Here is a 21,645-nt window from a genome sequence, read left to right on the forward strand (position 1 = left end):
GATGTGCATAATTAACCACAGTGTTTTTGTTGTCAAGTAGACTTAGACTTTAGACTTTGGACAGATTTTATTTGTCATTTTGTTTACACAGGTGTAAAACAAAAATACATTTCGTTTGGAACAGCTCACTGGACAACTTCATCTTTTTTAAAAAGCAGCCTTGAAAAATAGTAAAAATGTACAGTTCTAACTTTTTTCTTTTAAGTAATTGTTAATCTATGAAAAGTTAAAACATTTTGAGAGCATTACTGCTGCCACTTTCAGTATTATGGGGGGAAAATGGTAGGGGTGGCAAATTATTGGCTAAGAGTGGTCATGGCCACCCCTGGCCCCCCCTTTAGCTCCGCCCCTGGCGCAACATTGGCTTTTTGGCTCAATTAATGTGCTATAAAACGTGCTCCTGCTGTCATTTTTATTTTAGATTTTTATTATGTGCGTGGAAAGGCCCCGCCCTGTCCTACACATAATAGTATGGTCCTACTACCTGGTAAACGTTGTCTGGTAGAGCAAAGTCTGAATTCCCTTCGATCGGTGCACTTCTATCTGGTCTGGATCTGACTGCGCGTGCTCCGTTGCCATGGTGAGGAACTGGACAACAAGTGCAGGGCTGATCGGCGTCAGTGGTGCGCGTGAACAAAATCCCTCAACGATAACCGATAACAACAACTCAGTTGGAAGAGGTAAACGCGGCTGTTAGGTACACTTTTCGCATCTGCGGGGTTTTAGAAAATAAAAATAGCTCTTTGTTTCTCTTAATCCATAGACAGAAGAAGAAGAAAAGAGTGTATGATGGTTAGCTTGCTTTAAAGAGAGCAAACAATGGCTGTGGTTTACGTTTAGCCGTAGAAAGCTGTTCCTTTACATCCCTATATGTTACTGTTTTTTAATATCGGTTTTATTTGTTTACATGTTAACCTTTATTCAGCCTTTAATCCACTTAGAAACTGTAATCAATTACCCTAATCGTCAGATTTAGTTACAAACCAAACATAATCACACTGCAAAAACAATCTAGAAATAAGTAAAAAAATTATTACATTAAGTCTTTTTACCATTAATTCGAGTAGGCAAATAAGATGATTTGCCAATGGTATGAGTATTTTTACTCTTAAAATAAGATAATTAGATTATATGCTCTTGAAATAAGACAATGCAATTGTGTAAATTGTCTTGTTCCATTGGAAAAGTGTCTCACTCACCTCCTCAATTCAAAATCAAATGCACTTAATAAAAAAAAAAAAAAAGACTTATCTAGATTTGGATTTTTTTCTAGTGCAGTAACATGTTTTATCCTAGTCATTGTAGATGTATCTATCTGGAAATATGTAAAGAATACAGTTATTGTTAGGTAAAGAAATCGGCAATCGTCCGTTTTATTTGAATGTTTCTTAACTGAAACTGTATTTCTTACAGCGGTTTCTGTCCTTTCAGATGTGTGAGGGACCTTCTAAAATATCTGGGCCAATCCCCCCAGATCCTTCTCTATTTCCGCAGTACTACAGACGACCTGTTTCAGGTACTGTAGGATGTCATCTCAAATTTATGCTCATTGGATCTTTTCATCATTATTTGAACATTTTCATTACTGTAAAGATGGATGATTTAGCAGGAATGACTTTTTTCTAGGTAGAAATATCAAAGGCAATGCTGGTTTGAAGTTAGTATGGACTGACTTGCAGGTGCTTTGATAAACAAGACAGTGTTCACTCTCCTTGAATTTCTTACATTTTGTCACATCACCAAAACGTTCAATGTATGTTGTTCATTAATTTATGCAAAGAAGCCCAATAATGTAAGTAAATATGATGTATGATTTCTTTTTTAAAGATAAACATTTGACACCTATGCATGTCTTTAAGTGTTAGAAACCTAAGGTGATTTTTTGGAAATAGCTCAAACTTAGTCGTGTTGAAGGGACAGCATCTGTTTAATCAAGTTTGAAGAAAAAAAAAAAAAAAGACACAATAACTTTAAACTTATAGTCTCACCTCCTCCAGCTCGAGGTCGTTTGGAAGGAAACCATGATGGGACCCTGGCCTTTCTCCTGGGTCCACTTTCTCCAGACCCAGTCTTGAACCCGGACAGCTACAGTACTCGAACCCCGAGCTGCCGCCCTCGTATTGGCCCAAATGCCACTCATATTCTTGAGCGTGGTCAGAAAGGGGTTGTGGGAGAACTACTAAGACTGGACCAGTTTTCTGCAACTCCTGTTCCCAAGCAGAGTAAGAGAAATATAGTAGCCTAGCTTTATCAATCTAATTCAACTGTGTAAACTTGTAATATTAATATCTTAGTTATGTTAACATGTAAAACTGTAAATAAAGTATATGGAGCAATGGTCTAAAACTCCAATCCTCTAGGACAGGTGTCCTGCAGCCTGTAGATGTTTCCCCGCCAATATACACCTGAACTAAATGGCTAAACTCTCTTTTTAGCAAGCAGCTGTGCTCTATGTAGATGTGCTAATAATGTTGAAGCAGAGACAAAAGTTGCAGGACATAGACCGAAGAGCCTTAGACCAGTGCTTTAGTGTATTAAACTGTATTAAGACAGATTTTGTTGCTTGTCCTCGTAGAAAAGAAAGTACATGACTTTGGTAAAGAGAACGTACGTCGACTCCGTGAGATCCAGAAACGCTGCAAAGAGCAGGAAGCTGAGAGAATCCAGACCCGTTCTATCCCAGTCAAAGCTCTATGGACCTCCACAAAATACCAAAACGTCCCTTCCAGGTTTATGGCACAGTTAGAGGCAAGGATTACATCTTCTCCCTGAGGTCTGAGCAAATCTTATTTTCCTTATTATGTTTGAACCTGCATTTACTTCACCTAGGTTTCTAGTCCATCAGTTAAGCCTCAGTGTCAAAAGTTCCTGAGGGCCCACTCTAAAGCAGGCTCTCCTACACTACCAAGACCTTCGACTGTGGCTTTGCAGCGCTCAGCCTCTTCCAGTTCTACACAGGACCATGACTTAATGGTAAGGTTTCACAAAGTTATTACCATACAGTCATGAAGTCAGTTTTTTTTTTTATGATGTCCTTTAATTAAAACCGTCTGAAAAAATTTTTTTCCTTGAAAATAACTCAGTAGGAGAGGTTAAAAAGAAGTTGATTGCAATGAGAAGATGTAGCTAGATTGATGTTTGTTGCATTATCTGCTTTTTAAAATGATGTTTTCAGGTGCGGGGTCAGACAATAGACTTTGTGAAGCATAATGCCCGGGCAGCTGGAAAAACCAACATTCGTCGTTCACAGTCACTGACAAACCTCAAGGATAAACCCGTCCCAAGCGCAGTTAAAGGCCAGGTCCCTCTGTAGTGAGTATTTCAACGCCATAGTTTAACCTTCTTATAACCTGCTGTCACATAACTTATTGTAAATTACTTATGTTACATTAACTTTGTACTATTTTTACCTAATGAACATGAAAGTGTGGACTTTTTTTAACGAGATCTTTTATCAGCATTGCTTTTTATTACTGTACTTGTCATTTCCCCAATTTACTATTTTGAAGTTCTGTTAATTTGATTCTTAGCTTTTTTGTAAACCAGGCTGAATTAAACTTACCATGCGTCCTTTATCCACCTTTTGTTATTTTCTTTGTCATAGTCATTATGGAGGACAGCAGGCCTGTTGCAATAAACAACAAATCAGTCATTTTTATGATGGATTTAAATAAGCTTGAGGATTTCGGTTTGCATGCTTCTCCTTCCTCTAACCGGATCGGATGACAAAATGTTTCACTTCAGTGCATCAGTCTCCACTAACCATTTCATGCTGCCCCTTAACAGATGAGTAGCAGGAGACAGAAAGCTTGAGAGTTTGAAAAAACGAATTTAAGTGGTTTCAAAGCTGAATGCAACAGTTGAAGTTTGGACGCACTATGGATTTAAACTGAATGACTGTGGCATTAAAACCAACATCTATCTGCACCTAAAACATAATCATCCAATGCAGTTTTCCAAGCTGGGGAAAGAAATTAGAACCTCTGATGACATCTTGACCTTGGTAGTCCAGGGTCCCTCAAGCATTTTTATAAAAAAAAAAAATAATACAAAATTGCATTGCAAAACTAGATGCCACCCATTGATACTGGAGAAAAGCTGTTTTTTTTTTTTTTAGATGTTGCAAACATTTGACTCCCAGCATTGCTCGCCTGTGAAAACATTCCTTGTATATGGCCCACTGAGACATCTGCTCTTACTGAAATCTGCTCTTTTTATTTTTGGCACTTTTTGTTCATAAAACTTTGGAATTTTTCTCTTTTTGAGCCAAATGACTAATAATATTTAAGGGTTTACAGAAACTTCATAATCCTTTTTCTTAGGCAAAATGTCTCAGGGGCTCATATTATATGAGGGTCGGTCAGTTTGCCCAAAAGGCGAGTAGAACCAAAACAAATTCTAATTAGGGATACTACAAATTTCTTTCAAAATGATTTATTAGTTTAATGAACATGACGTTTCTGTTTTTTACTACTAATTTACTGCCATGTAGTTTTCCTTTACGCTGTGGCCTCATTCTTGGTCAGCTTCAGGGATGGCTGTAAAGTCAGTGGCTTGAACCCAGTCAACCGAGTTTCCTTGATTGAAAATGTTTTACTCATTTTCATGATGAACTGAGCCCAACTTTACTATGTTACAACTGATGGTCGGATTAATTACAGTTGATAAGTCTGTTGATACATGTAAATAGTTCTGTGGTTACATTTTTTGTAAATTGGCACAATATAGATAAAATGAACTGAATCATTAATGAAAACGATGAACTTCGTGTCAAACCCAGACTGATGTGCAACTGTCTGAAAATGTTGCTTTGAAATAGGAAGAAATTAAACAGGTTCTTATATTGGGTTCACGTTGGTAAAGCGGTAATTTAACCAGAAGCTTTTCTCTACTGTTTCACTGCCGTTAAAATGCAGTCTTGAGGAAAGAAAGCAGCAATGGCGCAAAGAGGAGGAAGAAAGGAAGAGGAACGCACCTGACCCTTCCATCCCAGCGGGTCACTCATTGATGCCTGAAAGCGAGAGGCAGGAGAAACTCAAGTCCCTGAAAGACAGTAGGTCTTCTTTAAATAAACAGATCTACTGTTACCATCAGGCGGAGTGTATGCAGAAGTTCTAACATTGCAAATTCTGTTCTTCATCTCTTTCCCTTAGCCCACCGCTCATTAGTAACCGAGCTGCTCTCCCTCCCCTTAAAGACGGACAGTCTCCGTGTTCGGACACGCCGGGCTCAGCTGGATTATACGCTCTCTGAGATTGAAGAGGCCATAAAAATTTTCTCCAGGGATAAGGTTTATGTCAAACTTGATTCCTAACACACAACGAGACCTTATAAAAGAAGACAAATTTTGTTATTATATTGTTGTGGAGGAGTTTTTTTAGACAAAGAACATATTTTCTAAAGTGATATTATGAAGATGAATTTTTGAAGTTGCGTGAAGTCATCAGCGCTCACATAAAACTATTTCTGAAGTGATATGCTATTGCTTGTGTATGAATGAAGATCTTTAGTGGATCATAAATGTGTAACCATACCTGTGAAAATTCTAGGATTTTATTACCGTACTAAAATAAAAAGGTGATCCACAATGAACAACTTACAAACCTTTTCAAAACAATAAAGTGACATTTATCCTCTAGATTCCAACAGCCTTAAGAGAGAATATGAGAAATAAAAAACCAGGAACCATTGAGTTGTAGAAGCGTACAAACTGTAACGTTTGTTGAACCACCTTTGATGTAATTTCAGTATTCAGTCTTCTTTTACAGGACTCGGTCGTCGTCGTAAATTATGGCTTAAACGAAGGGTCCAAAAGAGAAACTGCCTGGAAATGTCTACAGGGTCAGCTGAAGTGTATTTGAGATTAATCAGATTCCTTAAGATGGCTAAGGAAACTAAATGCTGTAATTAAATTGGAAGGTACATCAACAAAGCATTAGCTCAAGACTGTGCATTCTTATGCAATTAGTTTATTGCTGGTTCTTTACCAGTAGTTTTAGTTTTATTATTTTATTTTATGTGATATATATTGAAATTGTATGTATGTACAAAATGTTTTAAAGGTATTTATCAAAGTCTATTTCTATGCTTTAATTTTAAATTGTGCTTTTTTCAAAACAGATGTGCCCACTTTTAAGAGCATCTTTAAATGTAAGGTCAAGTTGAAATAAAAATTCACAAATTTTTTTTGCTGTCATTTGACCTATTTTTCTTTTTGATTACTATAACTGTTTTGCTGTATAAATTAAGTTTGTTCACTTTTACAGGTTATTAAGAGGATTTCACACTAAAACATGTCATATCTCTCAATCCTTTTGTTTTGTCACCAGAAAATTGAGAAAAAAGGGAGAAACAGCATTATTTAATGTTGTAAATCAAAACAAGTGCAAACAACAACAAATTAAAAAAATCTGTGGGCTGAAAGACCTGACAGTCACAACCAAAAAAAAAAGCCCAGGGCAACGTTTGTGTATCAAAAGTAAAACTTCAGCATGGAGATTTGACTAGTGACCACTGTACCATTTACATAAGAGGAATCATAATCTTTAAATCAAAATGTCCAGATTATTGTCCACATTACTATTGAGGTGCCCTCACCACCTTCATCCTACCCCCATAGTAAATGAAATACACACATGCAGTCAAATATGCATAAGAATATATTGCAAATAAAAAACATCTGTCAAGATAGAATACAGCTTGGCAACAGTAAAGTAGGTGAAACACTAACCAAGTTGCATGTAATGAGTGATATTGTAGAAATTTTCCCCATTTTTTCATTGTACTTGTCCATCTTATTCATTAGACTGTATTATATTTTCTTAAAAGCTGCCACCATTCCCAGTTCTGAGATCCAATCCTGAAATAATGGGACTTCAGCATCTTTCCACTTTCTCATTATTATCTGTTTGCCAATCAGGATGCTTGTTTGGACCCTGTTAGCCTGGGGTTGTTGTTTTTTTTCCCCCCTAGTATAGTCAGTCCTTGCTAACTCCAAAATATACATAAGGATCCAAGTCCAAAAAGCTCTTACCTTTTGGGATGACCACAGTGCATGAATTAAGTCCCCTAACAGCCAGTTACACCTCCAGCATCTGCAGACCCTAGTCTAAGCAGTCTGCTGGGGTACCAGTAGTAACCATGAAAAATCTTGAACTGTATTATTCTTATTCTGATAACTCTGGAGACACGTTTAGTAATATTAATATTACCCAAAGCACCCAAATCTTTTTCCCATGTTGCTTTCAGAGCTTTGATGATATCATGGCCAGAAGTGTTTAAAAGAATAAAATAAATCTTGGAAGCCTCATGTCCTGTTTCAGCAATGCTTAAGATTGAGTTGAAAAGGTCCAGGTCCTGGGGTGAGGTTTGAGGTGAGTCAAAGATGGTGACCAGGAGATGTCTTAATTGAGGGAACCTCCAAAATTTATTATTGGACAGACCTAACTGCTCAATGAAGTTGCCAAAAGGCTAAGATAATCCTCCTTCGTATAAATTAATGTTTTTCTTTTGGAGTAAAAAAGCGCCTTGTCTCTTCAACGTTTTTATCAGTCTTAGATTATTAGCACTATTTTATAAGAATGCTTCTTCTTTATGTCTTCAAAAGTTGGACTCTGTTTACCACGCTTCATTAAGGTTCATCACAAACTGTAGAGCCATGACACATCACTGTGACCTGCACTCTCAGGTGGGATGACCTTCCCTCTCTACGAGAAGGCAGTGTCATTGGTACACTTTTATTTACAAGGCCCTCCTTGGATTACTGCCTTCTTATATTTGTACCTAACTTACACAGAAAAGCATGGCTTCTTATGCCATGAGATCAACGATCAGCTGTTGCTCACTATTCCTTTTCCCTGCACAGAACTAGGGAAGAAAGCCTTTAGCTATGCAGCTCCTTCTGCGTGGAATTTTTTTCCAAGAAACTGGAAGTTTTTATCTTTAAATGCTTTTAAGTTGAAACTGAAAGAATTTGAAGCAGCCTCAATGATTTGTAATTGTTTTACTTGATATTTTTTTATGTACCTGTCATTTAATTTAACGCATCTCTGTTTTTTATGTAACTTTGCTGCTTCTTGGCCAGGACTCTCTTGAAAAAGAGGTTTTTAATCTCAATGTTTTTTGTGTTTTTTTCCTGGTTAAATAAAGGTTAAAGAAAAAAATGTTTAAAATAAAAAGACTCAGAGTAAGTATCCCTTTATTCACCGACTTTTTTTTTTCCAGAATAGGGTTGTTCCAAATTCCAGAAGTCAGTGAAATATGAGTTTATCTTAAATAGACATTTTTCTCCAGATTTCCTGTATATGTGATATGATAGGATGAGATTGAGCATTTGATGGCATTCTGGCAGACAAGAGCAATGGGGTAACGATGTGTAAAATTACTATTCTATGAAGTACCATAGAGGAGCTTTTTCAGGGATATGTGTACAATGTGCCATGTTTCTTAAGCTAAAGGCAAAATAGTAAGCAGCATATTTAGAAGACCCTTACCACCTTTTTCTGTTGGTTTTTATAGTTTTTATTTTTCTATTTGTTTTTGCCGTTCTAAAATAACTTTTTACAAAGTGCTTCAAATTGTTTAAAGTATTTGGTGGGGATACCCAAGGGGAGGGATTGAAGAATGTATTTTTTTCTGGGTGCACAAACGACCTACTTTCTGATTTTTGCTCAAACATGAAATGAGAGTCATCAATGATTAGGGCATACATGACTTAATTAAATACTTCAAAATTCATTAGCATACTACTGGCAAATGTGATTTCTGTGGAAAATATGAAACAATAGAACATGTTATACTGGAATGTCATAAATATGAAAGCGAGAGAAGATATATTAAGAGACACTTTGAATGTATTAAGGAAAAGATTAATTTAGTAGATATTTTGAGGAAGAATTTGGGGAGTAAACATATACAAATAATTATTCGATTTTTAAAGCAAAACTAAATTATTTCATAGAATTTTATTATAGAGCCTTATTCTGGCTTTGATGTTGCACTTCCACAGAAACACGGCATCAAGTTGAAGTCCTTCCTGCAATCTGTCTCAAAGGGACAGGTAAATGGCCAGAAGAAGAGAGTCATCAATGACGTGATACGCATTTTACGTAGCATGGGACGTTATTGTTCAGCGTGAGCGTATTCTGCTAAAGTGTTAGCAAGGTGCTTGCTAATAGTCCTAACAATTGAAATAAATATTCAGTTTAGTCGTATAATAGAGCCGATTGGCTTTCAGGTGCACCTTGTTTTTTCCTGTAGTCTGCTATGAGCAAGAGGAAAGCACCACAGGAGTCCCTAAATGAGGGAATAACAGACTTTCTTGTTGGTACGTGACGATTAGTCCAGTCAGCAGTTAGCCTGACAGTGGCTATTTTTCTTTAGCGTACAAACTCCATTACAATAAAAATATATTAGTATATACTAATAAAAAAAATTCATACATATTATTTTCTGTTAAGTTTGAAGCATGTGGTTTTCTATTTGGTACACTTTCTGATACACGACGTGGTTTAAATGGCTGCTTCTGCTCTATGGTTTTAAAATTAAATGGTTCATGATTCTACGCCTTAAAGTTGCTTCTGCTTTCAGAGCTGGCCAACTACGAGAAAAATGTCAACAGAGCAATACACAAGTACAATGCATACAGGTGAGTTATAAAAAGGCGTGTTTTTTTTTTAAAGACTGAAAGAATGCATTCATTTGTAGTACTAGGTTAGTGCATTAGGGGCTGCTTTGGCCCCCAGTACAGCCAAATAAAACCTCTGCAAAAAAGACATATTTGGAAAAAAGCCAGATGGTATTCCAACCTACTGACCAAAAAGGAAATCTGAAAACATTTTATTTATGGGGTGTATGGAAGTATGTTTTTAATAACTTTCACTTAGACAAAAGAAAACATTTTAGAAGGCATCAAGTGATCATAACTTGTATTTGTGCCTCATCTGTCTCTTATTTGTTATCAAAGAGTTTAGAAATGGTTTTAAGTCATTCTGTTTGAATATGACTTTTTAAAAGTCTTTTACAAAATGAGCTGAAGGAGATTAAACCCTGAAGATACAAAAGAGTTCCCTCCAGCTGCCTTTTTGTATCTTCCAACTTAAAGGTGCTTACTTGCTGTATGTTGTACATTAATTTTGTCTTTGTGTCTTTAATGTGGATAGGAAAGCAGCATCCACCATTGCAAAGTATCCTAACAAGATTAAAAGTGGAGAAGAAGCCAAGAAACTGGTATGTGCTCAATTAATTTTCCAAATTGTTCCTTGTTGCTGTTGATAATAAATTAAAAAGGAAATAATGTGTTACGTCATTGGACTATTGTATAGTGTGATATATTGTCATCAGGAGTTTGCTCATATCTGCCAAATACTCTTGCAAAAATAAAAGAAAAACTCAAGCTTGGGTATTTACCAAACATTAAAAAACGACATGAAGTTGATATATAGATTAAACTGAATATGCGCAGCACCAGCATTTATACACCCATCAAACATTTAAAAATGATCACCATGTGGAATGAACATATGAAAAATAGAATACAATCGAATATCTTTTCATTGTCCCACAATGGGGAAATTGTGGTCACACCAATGTGAACAATAAAAAGTGTATAAAAATAACAGAATAAGTGACAGAGTTAAAAAAAGAATAAAGGTAAAGATGTTTCTTCAACACTGGTTGTAAACTTATAACCAACAACCAACAAAAACATGTTTGTGTCTGATGTTGATAGCCCTTCTCCTTTAGCTGAATGACATCCGTATCGCAGAAATACTTTGTAGTGGTAAACATGCTTGTGCTGCTGAACAATTGGGTGTTGTTGTTTTTTTTTAAATCCTCTAAGTGTTTTTTTTTTTCTAAACCTTTCTGTATATATTTGAATATACATATCAATATTCATACCCTGTTATGTTTGCTTTTACGCTTCAACAGGATGGAGTTGGTGCTAAAATAGCTGAAAAGATTGATGAGTTCTTGCAGACTGGCAAACTACGAAAACTGGAAAAGGTTGGTCTGGTTGTTTGGGGAATATGTCACTCCTTTTAACTGTAAATAAATGCCAAAGTTACTAATTAATACATCAGCATGCTTGCGTGGGTCATATAGGCTTGGTATTTGTAACATAACTCTACCAGCAGAGGCCCCTGCTCTCAGGGTACAATATATTTGTATGTTTCACTATTCAGCCCCAAGACTCACTGATACTTATTTTTTTCTAGATCCGAAATGATGACACCAGCTCCTCCATAAATTTCCTCACTAGAGTCACTGGAATTGGGTTAGTTTGTTACCAAATATAGTGTTTAGTATGACTTTAATGCTGTATTTTATTATATAATTAAGCAAATCTCCATGGTCTTCAATTTTAGGCCTGCTGCTGCCAGAAAGTTTTTTGAAGAAGGGGTCAAGACATTGGATGGTTTGTATCACTCATACCAGATCTCATTATTCTCTTCAAACAGTTAAATTTCCATGAATAATGTTAAACCTATCCTAGAGATCTCTGTATGTTTAAAGGTTTGTTGCAGTGGACATTTAAATGTTTTTAAGATCATCTGAATTTCCTTTTTAGATTTGAAGAAGGTAGAGCACAAATTAAATCATCACCAAAAGATTGGACTCAAGTAAGTTAATCTGAATCATTAGGTTTGATATTTGCATCTTAAAACTTGAACTTGCCTTTTTTTTTTTTTTTTAAGAGTGTACAGTGTTTATAATATTATGGTTTACTGTGCTGAATGTAGGTACTTTGAAGAATTTGAGAAAAGGATCCCAAGAGCTGAAATGGAAAAGATGGAGGTGTTTATGTTTTTCAGAATTTCTTATGTCTTTTTATAAATAATTTTATTTGTGCTGTTGTAAACCATAATCTTATGGTTGTTTTTGTTGTTGGTTAAGACTCTTATTCTGAAGGAATTGAAGAAAATTGATCCAGAATATATCGGAACAATTTGTGGAAGTTATAGAAGAGGTAATTCCCTCTAATTAATAAAATTTGGTCTTTTGTTTCGAAGCAGTTTGTTGTTGCTTTTTTTTAAAATGTTTATAATTTCCAGGTGCTGCATCGAGTGGTGATATTGATATTTTGCTGACTCATCCGAATTACACTTCTCAAACAGAGAAGCAGGTAAGAACTGCACATAAATTGCTCCTTCCTTGGTCTAAAGTAAAAACGTATATATACATAAGTATGTAAGAACTGCACCTGTTCAGAAAAAATTTTCTCTGTTCGCAGCCTAAGCTTCTTCATGCTGTGGTCGATCATTTGGAGTCCATTGGGTTTGTGACCGACACTCTGTCCAAAGGAGACACCAAGTTCATGGTGAGGTCCCTGTTCTTTGTTTTTCTCTCCTATATGTAGTCAGCTGTATGGATCCCCATTCAATTCAAATCCAGTTCAAAACTACTTTATTGATCCCAAAGTTAAATTAAATTTGATGTTGATATTTGTAACATAGTTATGCAATCCGTGATATGCAGCCATCCTATTTAGGGTTCGACTTGTCGAAATGTACTTCCTGTTTGTTTAGGGAGTCTGCCAGCTGCAGGAAAATGAAGATGAGGATGAGGAAGAGGAAGAACATCTTCACAGGCGCATTGATATTAGGTAATATTTTTACCAAAAAATATCATATCTGTTAAGCTTAAAACAACTTTTCTACAGCACAATTGCATTTCAGACTTTTAACAATGCATTCAGGTTGGACTGATGATGCATAAAATAATTTAAATGAATTTAGATATTGAGAACCAGTAAGAAATTGTGTGTTTTCTGTAATATACACTGAATCTGAATCCAAACAAGTTTCATCACACAATATACATACACCTTGCCCTACTTTAACAGGATGCAAAAAAAATCACATTTGTGGCTATTAACAATCCTCAGGCAATACATTTTAAATAGAATATATTTGGAATATGGTTGTGCTATTGAAACACACAACTGTCTATGTTTTCATTTAGTTTACAAAGTTGCTGCTCCCTACTTGGATAAGCCCGTATGGTTTGTGGATTAAAAAAGAAAAAGTATGCTCAGAGGTGTGAGACATTGCCCTTTAGGGTAAGAATATCAGGCATTATGTTGGGATCATCATGCCTAGGTTCTTTCATACCTTTCCTATCGCTGTGTTACTTACAGTGGATGGAAAGATTAACATAACTACCTTCCAAATTCTTCCACTTCACCTCAAATCCATAACTTGGAAGAAACATAAACAGTTTATTGTTACGAAACAAAAAGTATCCCCGAAAAAGATCCGAACTGCTTTTGAAATAAATAAAGCAGGCTTAGACTGTGGCCAATTATTTCAAATTATATTTGAACTGTGGTTATAAAACCTGTTACATGTCAGGAAAAACCAACAGATGTGAATGAATTTGTTTATTCAAAATTCTTATATTCTTGGATTTATGTTGACTGTATGTTTGCTTGTCATTGTTTATAACTACTTCACCAAAACAAATTCCTCGTATGAGTAAAAAACACTCCTTGGCAACAAAGCATTTCTTTATAGTAATTGTCTTACTATGATGATTATAACAATGAAAACATACAGTAATAAATCAGTGGAGGAACCTCTTACCTTTTAATTTACTTAACAGACCTTGTCTTTTATGACATTTATATATATTGCGGAACTTTTGCACTTGAACTTCCGTGTTGAATTAAATAAATCGTATTTTCATCATTTTAACCAAAATTGGCCTTTTTATGTTCCAAGGTTAATTCCTAAGGATCAGTACTACTGTGGAGTTCTGTATTTCACTGGAAGTGACATCTTTAATAAGAACATGAGGACTCATGCGCTGGAGAAGGGCTTCACTCTGAATGAGTATACCATCAGACCACTTGGTGTCACTGGTCAGTCTGACAACAGCACCTATATAGGCTTTCTGTTTCACTCCAGCCAAGAGCCATTTACTGATTTCTAATAATGTTTTCATTGCAGGTATTGCAGGAGAGCCTTTGTTGGTGGATAGTGAGAGAGACATCTTTGATTACATCCAGTACAGATACAGGGAACCTAAGGATCGCAGCGAGTGAAGAAAATCTAAAGTGGTTCTGCAAACATGAATTACAAAAAAAGGATCTTGTTTGTTTTTTTTTTTTACTCTTTTACCACTTTTACTATTCACTCATTACGCTGAAAAAGAGCAATAATGGAAAGATTTATTTCTTAGAGTTGGATCTTTTTCTTAACTTAAATTGAAGTGATCTTCACATCCTGGTCTTGGTATTTATTTATGCTTCACCGTCCTGTCCTATGGAAGTACTTCTGCTGTATTTTGGGGCTTTACTTCATATCAGCTATAGTTTTATGTCCCTCATTTTCAGACTGTTTATTGTAAACCTAAAAGGGGAGTTACATTTTTATATATAAAAAAAAAACACTTCTAAGTGGATTGTCTTTGTTACATTTTTGTTTGATTCGTTTATATGCATGTTTTTGCATTTCATTATGGCCTTTTATAAGTGTTTTAGTTTGAAGTTCTTTAGATTAGGGACCTTGAAAATGTTACAGCATCATGCTCTGTAATTGATTATTGGACTAGGCTCTTGATTATAGATAGTTTCAAGAAGCCGCTGAGTGGGTCTATTTATATAATTTGAATATGGTGAACTGTAGTTTATTCAATCTATTATAAGTGATTAAAAAACCTCAACACACATCATTTCGGATTATGGCAAAATGTGATATTTTTCCAGGAAATGGGCAGCAGATGGACATGAAATAATAATTTAGGGTTGCCTTTAGTTTGTGTTGGGATCTCTAAAAAATATGTTGAATGTTACTGATGAAGAAAATGGGATGTCTGAAGCATTGCTTATTGTCAGTCACTCATTTAGAATAGAATAATCCTTTGGGTGTTTGTTAAATAATAATGCTGGGTAATTGTTTGCGAAATAAACAATAAATCCAAACAGTTGTATTTTCCATTTACTACATTTTTTATCATGAAGGTTCCACTTTGTGCTCTTGACCTCAAACCTCCAACATTGGTCTTAAGTATTAATATATTCTAGTGTTTGCTACCAGGTCCCCACAGAGCTGTATGGCATGAGGAAATTCAGCCATTTGTTTCAAGTGATTTGCAGATGTCTGTAACCTCCATCCTTTCTGTGGAAGTGTTATACTATTTCTATGCTAAGCAGGAAATGTATACACTGCTAAGCTAAAGTAAAAAATGTGATTTGGGTATTTGGATGACTAAGATGACTACTATTTTTTTCCATTGTAAACAAAGTAATCTCTGAAGATAAAATCTCCCACCACTGCTTTTTATTCCAATATAATAGAGATGCACGTAAAAGTCTAATTTATTCATCCAAGAATAATCCAATTATTTTGTAATCTCAATTTTATCCATGCATCCAGTTAAATCATCCATCCATAAATCAATTCTCATTCACCAATTTTTCAAACAGTTCTAAGTCTTTGTTCCCATTCATCCATCAACCTGTTTCATCCATGAATTTATTTACCTGTCAATCTATTATTTAACTGTCCATCTATCGATCTCATTTTAGCTGAACTTTCTGCCATTCAGTAAGGTTTCATTGATTCTTTAGTAATTTTCTGAGATTATTTAAAGCCTGAGATAAAAGAATGGAAAGTACTGAAATTTAACCTGTAAAAACCTCTGTAAAAATTACATTGAACCCTAAAATGAAAAATTTCAATGTAATTCTAAATTGGTGTATTTTATTTACAGACCATGCAGAACTGAAAAGTAATAGCTTTTTTTTTTCTCAAAATATCCCGTTTTGAATCTATGTAATTATATCAATCTATGTAATTACACATTTTTACATAACCAAAATTACAATTAGGGTAAAACTGGATCTACAGTACGTAACTGTATTGGAATAACAATTTAGCAATTAGCCTCAGCTGCATCTTAACACACAATTATTTACACAAGTCTCCCTGGTAACGGTTTTTCGCAGTGCATGACGGGTTGAAATAAAATGCTACGAGAAACTCCACAAGTATTATGTTAAATAGACCAATGAAGGCGCTTTGAGCGTTAACGGTAACCAATCGGAGGAGCCCAAGCTAGCAGAATGCAACTGCCACACACCCACATCACTTTTGTGTCAACCACTTCGCGGGAGTTGTCGCTCCAGGAGCAATCTGACACCATACAATCAACCATTTAGCACCATTCATCGCTTGATACGTTCCAACTAAAGGTAGGCTGACTATTAATGCACATACATTTATGTAAGTCACTTTTTTATATATATATATGTGAAATTTTTGTTCCATGTGATCGCAGTTATATATATTTGTCGTATTAAGCACTATCGTGCTTTTAGCTAATTAATGACATCATTGATTGCTAGAGTCTAGCGCATAGATTTTTAGATGAAAAACATGTTTCCCTTAAACATATAAAAAAGATTTTAAAATGTATGTGCCGTCCACATTATAAATAAATAGAGGGGAGTTTTCAGCGGTTGCTATTTTATTTTTATAGGATCGCTGTAGTTATTGTCTTAGTGTTTTTTTTTTTTTTATCAGATTCTATGTAAAAAAAAAAAATGCAAACGGTAATTTTAAATGTCCGAGTATCCATAGAAACTACGCAGAGCGCACGTTCAGCTCCCTGCCATTTGATGGAAGTTATGTAACACTTGTAGAAATGGCTCGATCAAACATTATGTAATAATGTCGTCCCAGAATAGACCTTTTTTTTTTTCATTTCTTATAATCTCTTTGCATTTCCTACTTAAATTTGTTGGATGCTGCTGCTGATCAGTGTTGGTACTTCAGGCGCAATACTCGGTCACATTAAACGTGTGTGAGTCAATGCCCTCACGAGGATGATAAATGATACGCTGTGTTTTGGTTACTCAGGGCAACGCCATGTCTGACAGAAAGTCAGTGATAAAGAACGCCGACATGTCGGAGGACATGCAGCAGGACGCCGTGGAGTGTGCCACACAGGCCCTGGAAAAGTATAACATCGAGAAAGACATTGCAGCTTTCATTAAAAAGGTAAAACACCAATGAAGCATCTTATCTAAAAACAAATCTACATACAATTTCTAAAAAAAAACATCTAAGTATTCTAGTAGGAATTTTATGTTGTGTATATTTTTGTGCCTAGGGCTGAATTTGAGGATGAGGTTGGGTTAGAGACTGTTTTAGTGCCGAAACCATATTATTTATTTTGAAAACATGCAATTGCAGTAGGGTGATGCATACACACGTTTTTCATTTTCTAGTCAAAAATAATCATAATAATACATTCTTAATCACACAGTTGCATTGTAAATTTGGCACGCTTTAGTTATCCACTTGTATATTCCCCAGATTTAAAGCACTGCAAAGTCATAAACTCTCTCCTTTAAAGATGCTGTTTGCAAAATATCTTAAATTGGAAAAACACCCCATGTTACTTCTGCAGATTTCCATAACTGTTCCCACTAAGCCAGTTTGATATAAAGTAGAGGATTTTTAAACCATCCAGGGCTTCATTGTTGACCATCCAGTTTGATAATATAGGTTTCCCTTGAGGCAGCCTGTCCTTTAACACTGGCATCCTTGAATATTTCTTAAGTTGAATTTTCATCATGGTATTTCCTGTAGAGAGACAGTTTTTAAACAACTGTTGAGAACTTTGAAAAATTGCAGTCAGCTTAGTCATGTCACTTGAAAACTTTGCTTAAGAAAATGTAGAAGGGGAAATATCAAAGCTTTTTTTTTTATTATTATACTAACCGGCCCTCCAGGGTTCCTCCATGTTTTTTTTATATATATATATATAAATAAATCTTAGACACATTGAGCCACCACAAAGAGTCATAAATAATAATATATGACCAATCTGTAACTGAAAAAAAATAAACTCTTCAATTTTTACTTGTTTTAATCTTTTAAGCTTTTAATCTTGTTCCTCCTTTCCTTTTTTTTTTTTTTAATTAATGGTTAGTTTAGAAGTCGTCTTTTCTAGTATACGTATTTACCAAAACAAAACTGATATGTTTTTTTTTTTTTTTGAAGCCCTGTAAAATTAACTCTGTTCTGTTAAGTATTGGACAATTGTTCAGCACCATATTATTATCCTGCATTAATTTAACAAAGCTTTTTATTCTCCATCTTTGATTTATTACCCACCTTTGTTGCACTACCGAATTTTAATGTTTGGAGAAAGATTTAATGTAAGTAAACAGTGTCAAACAATAGAATAGGTTGGGTGTTTTACTCTAATTGTTCCACGTGTAGGAGTGCGGGTATCGGGCATATTTCCTATAATTATATCAACCTACAGTTAAATATTTAATGATGTGGCCTCTACATAGCTGTCAATTCATTTTGTAACAACTACTGAATTATTTAAGTCAAAAACCCTATTTCATGTATATTGATCAGAATATCTTTTATTCCCCACAGGAGTTTGACAAGAAATATAACCCTACGTGGCACTGCATCGTTGGGAGAAATTTTGGGAGTTACGTTACTCATGAGACCAAGCATTTCATTTACTTCTACCTGGGTCAGGTAGCCATCTTGCTGTTTAAGTCCGGCTGAGGGATGTCTGCATTTCCCCAAACCCCAACTGACCACACAATACTGACGGAGCTCACAAAAGGCACTTATCATTCCTTGGCGAAGGGCCGCTGCCTTTTTCTGTGCTGCATTCTGCTTTGTTGTTTTTGACTATAAGAATGGCCATGTTTAAGAGATGAAACACTTGTATTTATTTTTGTCTTGTTACTTTGGACATGTCAGTTTTTTAATTAAAGTTTAAATGTCAAGTGTTCTGTGTTCAATGCTTTGTTTATTTCACTGTTTTGGATAAAGCATCCACTCATTTTCCATGCACTTAAGCAATTTTACCGGTCCCACCATGGCAACCAGGAAAAGGAAGGCATTGTTAAAACATTCCTTGTTACTAGTTGGAGTTGGTTGAACAAATTATTACAGGGATAGCTTAGCTGAAGATTTCTTACCAAATTAATGTATGCATCATTTACTGGAGGTTTCTTCCCGTTAAAAGACTGGACGCAATCAACTGTTTTTAAGAAACCACCCTACTGTCGTCTCTGTAAAGCGCTGCAAGATGACATGTGAATTGGAGCTATATAAACAGAATTGAAAAGGCTAATGTTTAGAAAATGGAAGTTGATAAAAGACTCACTGATTAATAAACAGGCGAAGGACATGACCCCATAAAGGAAGAATAAATCTATTCTTCTAAAGCTGGTATCCCTCTTTTGCGCAATTTCAACTATAGGAGTGCTAAAGAAGTTTATTCTAGAAATGCTCATTGAATCAGTGGTTTGAGTTTTAAAGTACAATGTCTATTTGATTTCTGAAGTGTAATCACTACAAAATTAAGTTGTTTTGGCTGTTTGACAAGACACCATGTATCTGGGTAATTAAGTTTTGCATACCTCACAATGAATGTCATGTTAACTAGGGTGGAGGCTGACTAGCGTGGGGAATCTTTTCTTACAGAGTTGTAAAATATTAACTGAACAAATTTCCAGGATTTGTACTTAATCAGTGTATAAGAAGCACATTTTATATAGTTTTTCTTTTAATAAATCAATGTGAAAGTGAGCCCTAGATTAATGCAAGGAGTGATTTTTTTAGTAAAAACCCAGCACTAATCCTCAATCTAGCGCTAACATATTGTCTGGGTTCTTTTCAAGCTTGGTTTGTTATGACTACCTACAGCTGGTAGTTGGATGGGAAAAATATTTTCAAAATATCGGGTTTAAAAAAGGGAAATAGGACTTTTAAATGGAGACGGTTGATGTTGGGTAGAGCCATAATTGGGGTTTGCCAGTGGATTGTATTTTCTGCCATTGTTTAATTTGGCACATTAATGTGTCTATTTGACATTAAGGACTGGTTTGATTGAGGTGTGCCTTTATTAAAATGAGAACATTCAAATATTGTATTTCTCTTATTTGGCCTAGAAACATTTTCTGCTCTTTCCAGCTGCTCTGGGGCTCACTGACAGAAGCGGGACTGCCGTATTCCCTCTGACAACCATTAGTAGGCAATGCATGTGAAGTGTCGTGCCCAAGGACTAAACAATGAAAGTCACGACTTTCAACCCTCAGGTTGAAAGGCAAACATTGATGCCACTGTCGCCTTGAAGTATAATCACAAAAGCTATGGAAGTATTTTATTAAGGTGGAAAAGTGACTTGATGTTTAACAAAAGCCCTTCAAAGCAGAAAATGAGTTGAAGGTGGTACAGCTGTGTGATAGAGGTTGCATATGGAACAGAAGATAAAGAGTCAATAGATGTTGTAAGACGGTGGTAACTCTTTATTGACATTTAGAAAACCAGCTTGTGTGGGTAAACACCATTAGACAGGGCAAAGGCGGAGCGCAGGTATCCTTTGAGCTGAGGCTCCTTCTTAATGAGGGGAAGGATCTGAGCATCGACTGCCTTCTGGTCCTCCTTCCTCTGCTCTGTCAGCTGGTACTTCTGCAGATTAGAGATGATAACAGATTAGTCAATAAGAAAACAACCGAACTGTGGAAGCATAATGAGACCTTCAGTGAATTACCTCTTTTTCTGTGTCAAAGATCTCTCCCTCCTGGTGACGGGGCCTCCTTAGCTTCTTCTTCTTGAAGTAAGTGTCATTGAGGGTTTTGGGGAGCTTTACACCAGAGATGTCGATTTTGGTGGTGGTGGCGATGACAAATTTCTGGTGAGCCCTTCTCAGAGGGACTCTGTTCAAGGCTAGAGGGCCTATCAACGGGAAACAAAAGTTAGATCAAGCTTTTCTGAGCTGAATAACCTCTTCTAAAATATGCAACCTTACCGGTGACGAGCAGAAGACCACTTGAGAGCTGCTTCAGGAACACCACGCGCTGAAAAACAATTGTAACAGTATTTAATATCTTCTGCACTCAAGGTATGATGCATCAAAACACTCCACCACGTGCTACAAATATTCCCCCTAGGACCTCCAATATGTTTTTTTGAAGCAATAAACAAAGATCTACCATGTCAGCTGCATTGTAACAAATCTATAATATTTTTTCTCAGCCTGCTGAATAAATTCAAAACATTTTTAGGTAAGCTGCCTTCTCAAAGTGTGTGTGGGTAAGCTTGCTTCCATATCCTTGCCACAACAGGTGAGTGGGAGAGAAATCTTTACTGTTGCACTGAAGGTGTGAGATTAAAGCTGAATCTATTGACTGAGCCCCCAAAATGTTAAAGTAAAGCAGATTTACCAGGTTATTTTTCAACCTTTTACCATAAGGAATCACTGGGCTCAAACCCTAATACTTATCTGCACAATAAAACCATCAAATGTTTATTAAAACAAGAATTAACAGGATTTAAACAGCTAAGTTGATGTTTATAGACTTAACTTAAACTTTCTTCCCAATCTTAGAAAACTGTTATTTTCTTACAAATGGGATGAAGGTGTTCTCTATGGCTGTTTAAAATTAGATAACCTAGCAATCATAACAATAAAAAAGGTTATATTTAATCCAGTTACCCTTCAAACCCAAAATGAAACGGTTTTTACAAATAAAAGAGATTTTCCGTTCAGTTAAAATGAGAAAAACCACCAACTAATTGGACTATCTGCCCTTATTTTTTAAATTCCAACTTTTAGGCCCCGTCCACACGAAGTCAAAACGAACACGAAACGCTGATA

The 21,645-nt window shown here is 35.7% G+C and overlaps 4 protein-coding genes across 5 annotated transcripts in view; 3 read left to right on the forward strand and 1 right to left on the reverse strand.

Moving 5' to 3' along the window:
* Positions 1 to 574: 574 nt before the first annotated feature.
* On the forward strand, positions 575 to 6,146 carry enkd1 (enkurin domain containing 1). Of its 2 annotated transcripts, none has more exons than XM_015382613.1 (8): positions 575 to 680; positions 1,432 to 1,516; positions 1,998 to 2,222; positions 2,576 to 2,748; positions 2,830 to 2,973; positions 3,176 to 3,312; positions 4,917 to 5,053; positions 5,154 to 6,146. In XM_015382613.1, the coding sequence occupies exons 2-8, from the start codon at positions 1,432 to 1,434 to the stop codon at positions 5,312 to 5,314; spliced, it is 1,062 nt and encodes a 353-aa protein (XP_015238099.1). In that variant the 5' UTR covers positions 575 to 680; the 3' UTR covers positions 5,315 to 6,146. The 2 variants fall into 2 exon arrangements, with proteins under 2 accessions (XP_015238099.1, XP_015238100.1); XM_015382614.1 differs by having other exon boundaries at positions 580 to 680; positions 1,414 to 1,516.
* A 2,939-nt stretch (positions 6,147 to 9,085) lies between these two features.
* On the forward strand, positions 9,086 to 14,380 carry polb (polymerase (DNA directed), beta). The gene is made up of 14 exons (XM_015382548.1): positions 9,086 to 9,325; positions 9,589 to 9,646; positions 10,161 to 10,227; positions 10,930 to 11,004; positions 11,217 to 11,275; positions 11,367 to 11,416; positions 11,570 to 11,621; positions 11,742 to 11,796; positions 11,896 to 11,968; positions 12,054 to 12,124; positions 12,233 to 12,319; positions 12,528 to 12,604; positions 13,722 to 13,861; positions 13,950 to 14,380. Exons 1-14 carry the CDS (start codon positions 9,265 to 9,267, stop codon positions 14,042 to 14,044), a joined length of 1,020 nt encoding a protein of 339 aa, XP_015238034.1. The 5' UTR covers positions 9,086 to 9,264; the 3' UTR covers positions 14,045 to 14,380.
* Positions 14,381 to 16,054: 1,674 nt separating this feature from the next.
* On the forward strand, positions 16,055 to 18,594 carry LOC107089651 (dynein light chain 2, cytoplasmic-like). Its single transcript, XM_015382556.1, has 3 exons — positions 16,055 to 16,195; positions 16,863 to 17,003; positions 18,402 to 18,594. The coding sequence occupies exons 2-3, from the start codon at positions 16,872 to 16,874 to the stop codon at positions 18,537 to 18,539; spliced, it is 270 nt and encodes an 89-aa protein (XP_015238042.1). The 5' UTR covers positions 16,055 to 16,195; positions 16,863 to 16,871; the 3' UTR covers positions 18,540 to 18,594.
* A 1,674-nt stretch (positions 18,595 to 20,268) lies between these two features.
* Positions 20,269 to 21,645, reverse strand: part of rpl6 (ribosomal protein L6) — a 3,819-nt gene continuing 2,442 nt past the window's right edge. The window contains exons 4-6 of the mRNA XM_015382550.1: positions 20,797 to 20,845; positions 20,539 to 20,723; positions 20,269 to 20,456 (exon numbers count right to left, since the gene is read on the reverse strand). Of these exons, the coding sequence (XP_015238036.1) occupies positions 20,304 to 20,456; positions 20,539 to 20,723; positions 20,797 to 20,845 (387 nt within the window). The 3' untranslated portion in view covers positions 20,269 to 20,303. The remainder of the gene's footprint in view (positions 20,457 to 20,538; positions 20,724 to 20,796; positions 20,846 to 21,645) is intronic.

This window comes from Cyprinodon variegatus, unplaced genomic scaffold (genome assembly GCF_000732505.1).
Source record: "Cyprinodon variegatus isolate N-32 unplaced genomic scaffold, C_variegatus-1.0 Scaffold260, whole genome shotgun sequence".
NCBI lineage: Eukaryota > Metazoa > Chordata > Actinopteri > Cyprinodontiformes > Cyprinodontidae > Cyprinodon > Cyprinodon variegatus.